The 7,732-nt window shown below is 43.0% G+C and overlaps 1 protein-coding gene across 1 annotated transcript in view; it reads left to right on the top strand.

Annotated features, from left to right (window-relative positions):
- LOC118330697 (sodium channel protein type 4 subunit alpha B-like) overlaps positions 1–7,732 on the top strand; it is a gene marked incomplete in the record, with an annotated part of 19,695 nt that overhangs the window by 1,990 nt on the left and 9,973 nt on the right. The window contains 12 exon segments of the mRNA XM_035665347.1: positions 1,077–1,091; positions 3,631–3,769; positions 3,889–4,092; positions 4,165–4,443; positions 5,020–5,091; positions 5,203–5,289; positions 5,401–5,763; positions 5,899–6,073; positions 6,140–6,312; positions 6,631–6,721; positions 6,802–6,956; positions 7,433–7,608. Of these exon segments, the coding sequence (XP_035521240.1) occupies positions 1,077–1,091; positions 3,631–3,769; positions 3,889–4,092; positions 4,165–4,443; positions 5,020–5,091; positions 5,203–5,289; positions 5,401–5,763; positions 5,899–6,073; positions 6,140–6,312; positions 6,631–6,721; positions 6,802–6,956; positions 7,433–7,608 (1,929 nt within the window).

Below are 7,732 nucleotides of genomic sequence, written 5' to 3'. Positions count from 1 at the left end.
TGACATCAGTATGTAAAAATCACTACTGTCAGTTACTGTAGGGTAATACTACTGTAGTACTGAGTACTGTAGGAACACTTACTGTAGTACTGTTGGTAATACTACCTGTAGTTACTGTAGCGTAAAACTACTGTAGTACTGTTAGTACTGTAGGTAAACTCACTATAGTAACTTCTTAAGGTAAATACTACGTAGTACTGTAGGTTAATACTACTGGGTAGTACTGTTAGTACTGTAGGTAAACTACTTTTAGTACGTTACGGTAAATACTACGCTAGTTTACTGGCTAGGTAAATACTGACTGTAGTACTGTAGGTAAACATACTCACTGTAGCTACTTGTAGACTGGTTAGGTAAACTACCTATAGTACTTTAGGTAAATACTGACTGTAGTACTGGTACGGTAACAATTACTGTAGTTACTGTAGCGTAACATACTACTGTGTCTGTATGTAGCACACTGTAGTACTGTAGGTAATACTCACTGTAGTACTGTTAGGTAATACTACTCCTAGTACTGTACCGTAAATGCTACTCGGTTGTGTGCTGTAATACTGTAGGTAAATACTACTGTAGTACTGTTTAGTACTGTAGCGTAATACTTTACTGTAGCTACTGGCTAGGGTAAATACTACTTAGTACTGTAGTACTATAGGTAATACTACTGTATACTGTAGTACTGTAGCGTAATGCTACTGGTACGCTACTGTACGCCGTAACATACTCACTTAGTGCTGTTTAGGTAATACTACTGTAGTTACTGTTAGCTGGCCTGTAGGGTAAATACTACTGCTAGTACTGTTAGTTACTGGTTTGATGTCTAGAGGGACAAAACTGCTTAAATAAAGGATCAATCAATCAATATATAAAGTACAAAAAAGGGATCAATCATAAATGTAAGATATGGAACATAATTAAAGGTTCAATAATCAATGCCAAAATCTGTGTCTGTCTGGGGCGCTCACGTCTATCCGTCTGGTCTGTCTGTCTGTCTGCTCTGTCTGACACTCCTTGCTAGAGTTACCCAGCTACTTTTCCCTGCCGGATAAAACTTAATCCTCTTCTGGTGTGGAAAACACCTCTGATGCCCAGTCGTTTTATATTGGGATAAACAACCTAATTAAAAAGAACAACAGCTAACAACAATAACAACAACAGCCTACCACTAACAACAGCAATGACAATAATAACGACAACAACATACATATACAATAAAATAAACAACAAACAACAATAACACGGGATGAAACATTATTCATATTTATTAGTCCACATCATCATCATCAGGCAAAGATTGGTGTTGTGATCCCCCTGCTAGGAGCAATTTTTTTATTTTATTTTATTTTTTTGGAGATTAAAAATAGTAATTTCTATTAGTATAGTTGGTTGCCATTGTTTGTTGTTTGTTGTTGTTCACCATATGTCTCTTGTTCTCTGTTTTTTTTTTTTTTTTTTTTTCTCCTTCTCTCTTTACCACCCAACCCTCTAATAACAACAATAATAAACTGATAATATCGCGATACTACTACACTACTACTACTACTACTACTACTACTACTACTTTTATCACAACTTCCTTGACCTCGTTCTAGTCATTTTTATGGCACTTGATATTGAACATTTAATAGTCTTCCCACCATAATCCTTCTTCCTATCTGACCATTATTTAATAAACTTTTTAATTTCATACTATTAGCATTTATAAGCCATTAGCAAAAACTTCCTACAGCAGATGGTCTATCTGACAGTGCTGTAGCCTAAATTTAAGGGAGGAGATTTCCTTCAGTGTTCAATTCAATGCCATGGGGTCTGAATTTAACAGCAGTCTTATATAACTTTTAGGTCCCTCCGAAATTGATAATCTTGTTGATAGTGCTGCCAGGGCTCACTACGAAGAACATTCAGGGACTCTAATCACTCCTATAAAAGGAAATTATTAAAACATTAGGGAAACTAGCACCGTGGGTACAACCACAAACCCGCCAATTAAAAGCAAAAAGCCTAAGAAAAGGGAATCGGGAACAGGAAAATGGTGCTCTTCCAAATTATCAGAATATCACTCAATTGGCAAGATCCACTCCAAGGAACTTAGGAATCACTCCATTGACTTTCACTGTTATGCAGATGATACGCAGTTATATCTATCAATTCAAAGCCCGATTGAAATTATTCAGTTATCTAAATTACAAACATGTCTTAAGGGACATAAAATCCTGGATGAGCTGCCAATTTTTCTGATGTTAAACTCAGAAAAAACTTGAAATTCTTGTACTTGGGCCCCAAAAATCTCAGACTCACTATCTAAAGATATAGCTTTATCTATTATGGCACTACCTTGGGCTCTAGCACACTGTCAGGAATCTTGTTTTTTTAGTTATCTTTGATTTGCTTCATTTAACTTTTCCCATATAAAGCAGATCTCTAGACTGCCTTCTTTTCATACGTAATACTTTACAAAAATTAGGACACATCCTATCACAGACAGATGGCAGAAAACTAATCCATGCATATTGTTACTTCTTTTAGGGCTGGGATTACTGCCAACTCCTTTATTATTCAGGTTGCCTTAATAAGTTATTAAAAACGGCTCCAATTAATCCAAAACGCTGCAGCACGATACTGACAGGAACTAGGAAAAGAGATCACATCTCTCCTTGGCTTTCTAGCTTCTCTGCATAGGGCTCCCTGTAAAATTTAGAATAGGAATTTAAAATTCTCCTCCTCAACTATAAAGCTCTTCATGCGTCAGCCTTCTGTAAACTTGAAGAGCTTCATAGTACCCCCCTATCCTTACCCCTTCTAGAACACTACGTTCTCTGAATGGCTGGGCTACTTGCTGGTTCCTTATAGTCTCTAAAAGTAGAACAGGAGCCAGAGCCTTCAGTTACCTAGCCCCTTCTCCTGTGGAACCAGCTTCCAGTGCTGGTTCGGGGGAGGCAGACACCCTCTCCACATTTAAGAGTTAGGCTTAAGACGTTCCCCTTTTGGATAAAGCTTTTAGTTAGGACTGGGCGTCAAGGTGGAGCTCCTGAACCATCTCTTAGTTATGCTGCTATAGGCCTAGACTATCGGGGATTTTCCCATGCGTGCCACTGAGCTCCTTCTCTTCCCTCTCTCTCTTTCTGCACTCATTCATGTCCCATTAATGCCATGTTACTAATCTTCACTTCTTCCCCGGCAGTCTTGCTGCTTGATCGTCTTGCACGGTTCTTATCGGATCCTGGTGGAGCCCTCCTGCCATTTGCAGTCCTGCTGGCATTCGCCATTACCAATACTGTGCTTGGCTTATGCACCCTGTCTGTCTGTCTGTCTGTCTCCTCTCTGTTCTCTGGTTCTCTTCTCTCTCCTCTCCTCTCTCTTGTTCTCTCTCTCTCTCTCTCTCTTTCTCTCTCTCACCCCAAAACTGGTTTTGAGACAGACAACCACCCACCTAGAGCCGAAGGATCTGTCCTAGGTTTCTTTCCTTGTTAAAAGCCAGTTTTTCCTTGCCCCTTGTCGCCAAGTGTTGCCTTTATTGATGGTACTATTTGCGGTCTCTGTAAACTTCTGTTATGAATTGGTGCTGTGCAAATACAATTTAATTGAAATTGAATTGAATTAATAATAATAATAATCTGATGCTGTGTTCAGGGTCTGTCCGGAAGGTTACTCCTGTCTGAAGGCCGGGAGTAACCCGGACTATGGCTACAGCAGCTACGACTCAATTGGTTGGTCTCTGCTGGCTCTCTTCAGACTGATGACTCGGGACTGGGAAGACCTGGTCCTGAAGGTCAGTACCTGGTCCCAGTACACAGACTGCTTTAACCGGGTTCTCTGACGATATCTGGAATCACTTAAATAATCACTAATAACAACCTGTCTGTCTCTTTCCTGCCTGTCTGTCTGCAGACGTTACAAGCAGCAGGTAAGAGCTCTCTGGCATTCTTCATTCTCCTCTCGTTCCCTGCCTGTTTCTGCATCCTCAGCCTCTTTGTGGCGGTGGTTGCCATGGCAACCGGTGAGCAGGAGGAGGCTGCTGCTGCCGATGCCAGACAGAAAGAAGAAGAGTTGGGTCAGATTGTGGAGGCGCTGAGGAGGAGAGAGGGAGAGGAGGTGAGCCTTCCTGTTGTTCAGTGTAAATGTAACTGCTGGATTTAGTTTTTACTGTGTGTGTTGTAATTACAGCAGGCAACCTGTGGGGCGGCGCTCTCTGAGGACCACAATCACACTGAAGGTACACAGAAGTCCTGTTCTCCCTGCTGGGGGATCTTCGTAGACCTCTTCCTGAAGTGTGACTGTTGTGGCTGCTGGCGGGGGCTCAAGCGGTGTCTCTACACTATCGTCATGAACCCGTTCTTCGACCTTGGGATCGTTATCTGTCTTGTCCTTAACACCGTCGTCACGGCAATGGAACATTTCCCAATGGCGATGGAGTTTGAGCTGCAGCTGTCTGTCGCTCAACTGGTGAGTGTTAATAAAGTTTGATTCAAACAGCAAACTCTTCATATGGGCTGTTTACATTGTGGTCTGATGGATGGGACACTGCCCCCCAGTGGACAGTGTTATATATATAGCAGATTGCTATAGCAACAGTCGGTTCATTTCATTTAGTTTATTTACGCAATAATACACATATATACAGTGGGTCGTGACCGAAAGAACAAGATCTTGGGTCCAGGCGGCCAAAATGGGTTTCCTCGGGTGGCCGGCGTCTCCCTTAGGGATAGGGTGAGAAGCTCGGACATCCGCGAGGGACTCGGAGTTGAGCCGCTTCTTCTGCCACGGGGCAGACTGAGGACCAGGTGGAGAGATATATCAACACGGCCTGGGAAACACCAGCATCCTCTCTCTCTCTATTGTCAGGGGTTTGGCCGATGAGCCCAGGGAAAGAAGTTTGGGTCCTCTGCTGACTTGCTACCCCAGCGACCCGATCCCGGATAAGCGGATGAAGATGAGATGAGAGATGAGAGATAGACAGTGCAGGTGACCTCTGACCACTGTTTGTCTACTGTCTCCTTACTGACCTCTGACCTCTCTCAGGTCTTCACTGCCATCTTCACAGCTGAGCTGGTCCTTAGACTCGTGGCCATGGACCCGTATGGTTTCTTCCAGGTCAGCAGCTAACAGATGATGACTGTTGCCATGGTAACGTGACAGTTGTTCCCGGGTAACCTGTGTGTGTGTGTGTGTGTGTGTGTGACTGTGGCTGTTGCTACGTTACAGGTGGGCTGGAATATCTTTGACAGCATCATCGTCGCCCTCAATCTGCTGTATCTGTCTGTGGAGAATTTCTCAAGCTACTTCTTGTTGGTCAGTGTGACGTCATCACCGTCATCACCGTCATCATCATCATCATCATCATCATCATCGCGAACATTACCAAATACTCACTGTCTATCTACCTGTCTATCTCCTGTTCAGATGCGGGTCTTCAGACTGGCCCGGTGGTGGCCCTCCTTCCATTTGATGCTGAAGACCATCTGGACCACTGTCCGGGCTCTAAGGAACCCGACTATCCTGCTTGTGATCATGGTCTTTGTGTTCTCCATGGTTGGCATGCAAGTCTTCCAGAAGGACTACAAAGACCACGTCCAAATCTGTCTTATTGCAGCGGACTGTCAGCTTCCTCGTTGGCACCTGAACGACTTCTTCAACTCCTTCCTCATCATCGTCAAGGTCCTGTGTGGGGACTGGATCGAGACCATGTGGAATTGCATGGAGGTCTCAAGTCAGACCACGTGTCTGGTCTTCTTCATAATGGTCCTGGTCATCGGAAACCTGCTGGTGAGTCTATGACGTGAGCCTCGTTCTTCACTGATCATCCAGAGTCCAGCATGGCAGCTACAACAGATCCAGGTCTAGGGTCAGAGGTTGGGGGTATAAGTACAGGTACTAAGTCTATTCCTGGTCTTGTTTCAGGTCCTGAATTTGTTTGTGGTCTTGTTGCTGACCTCGTTAAGTGATAGTCTAGAGGCCCCAGGAGAAACCAAGAACAACCTGCAGACCGCCATGAGCCGGATCAACAAAAGCTGGATCCTGGACCATTTCTGGACTGTTCTGGGAAGGAAGAACCATGTCAACCCAGACCACACAGGTAGGACCAGACCAGGGCCCAGAGCGGACTTTATTTATTGATTATTTACTGAGTTTTCCTTGTTAGTGGTCAACGGTCAGGAGGACAACAGGAAGGACTACCTGGCTTTGACCTGTGTGACTTCAGAGGTCAGTGGTAACCATGGCAACCAGATCAGCAACACCGGACCCGGGAAGGTCCCCATCACCACGACCGAGATCCAGATCGAATCCAAGACACCTGAAAATGAAGAGAAAAGGGTAAGATAAACTGTAGCGTGTTTGAGCAGAACTACAAAATATTAGATTTTGTAGTATTACTTATTATTTTTTATCTGATAGTAATGTCATAGTCTGAAGAGTGAACAACATAAACAACAGTAAATAAATACATATTTAGTATCTTAAAGCTCCTGTATGTAAGTAATCATTAAACTGTAGCTAACAGCACCACCAGTGGCCATTCAGTGAACTGCAGTCAGTAATTTTATATTTAATGCTGACTTTGCTTACAGCTGGTGAGTCATAATAATAATAATAATAATAATAATAATAAAGTCTGTGGATGTATTTGTTCAGTGTGACAACGTGCAGAAACATCCTGAAGTCCAGCAGGATGAACACGATGAAGATGATAAAGGAAACACCCCTGAGGACTGCTGCAGTGACAGTACGAGTCTTTCTGATGAAGAACAGGAGCCAATCAATGATCAATAACACCTCTGATCAGTCTTCACATGTATATTTCAGAGTGTTACCAATGCTGTCCGTTCCTGAACATAGACATGTCTCAGGGCGGAGGGAGGATCTGGTCTAACTTCAGGAAAGCCTGTTTCTTCATCATACAACACAAATACTTTAACATCTTCATCATCCTCATCATCCTGCTAAGCAGTGCATTTCTGGTAAACAATAACAACAACAACTAACTGTTATGCTAACATTACCTAACTTAAGATGTGACTATATAAATGTCTCTTTTATCTTTTAACCTTCTTCAAAATGTGGTTGTCTTTCCAACATCGATTAGCCTAGCATATAGCCCCCGCGAACAAAAAGCCAACTCACACCCTCCAGACAGCGACCAACCGATTACAGAGAAGGTTTTATTCTGGATCAGTGGTTCCCAACCTGAGGGTCAGGACCCCCACTAGGGGTCGCCAAAGCTACACGGGGGTTGCAAGGCCTTCTTGAGTTTATATATATATATATTTCATTTACAGAGAATAATTTATCCAAATTTCTGGTTTCGCACAGACTTCCTGCAATTATTGGGTCCGTTGTATCTGTTGTTCTCTAATGTTATTGGTATTGATCAATAGAATATGAAATATAGTCAGTTGACCTGTGCAGGTGTTAACGGGACTGTGTATGTGAACAGGCGTTTGAAGACGTTTATCTGCCGCATCGTCTGGTCTTAAAGAGGGTCGTGGAGACAGCAGACCAGCTGTTCACCTACCTGTTCCTGCTGGAGATGCTTCTCAAGTGGACTGCCTTAGGACTCAAGAAGTACTTCAGTGATGCCTGGTGCTGGCTTGACTTCCTCATCTTGGACGTAAGATCAATAACAGTGATTATTGGTAATATACTGATGACTAACATCAGTCTATGATATATCTACATGGTGACCTCAAGGTAAATATGCAGGTAACCATAGCAACAGGAATCACTCCATTAACTT

This window comes from Morone saxatilis, unplaced genomic scaffold (assembly GCF_004916995.1).
Source record: "Morone saxatilis isolate NCDOM2014 unplaced genomic scaffold, NCSU_SB_2.0 Contig2, whole genome shotgun sequence".
NCBI lineage: Eukaryota > Metazoa > Chordata > Actinopteri > Moronidae > Morone > Morone saxatilis.
The sequence above is the reverse complement of the archived record's forward strand: the minus strand, read 5'-3'. Positions and strand labels throughout refer to the sequence as shown.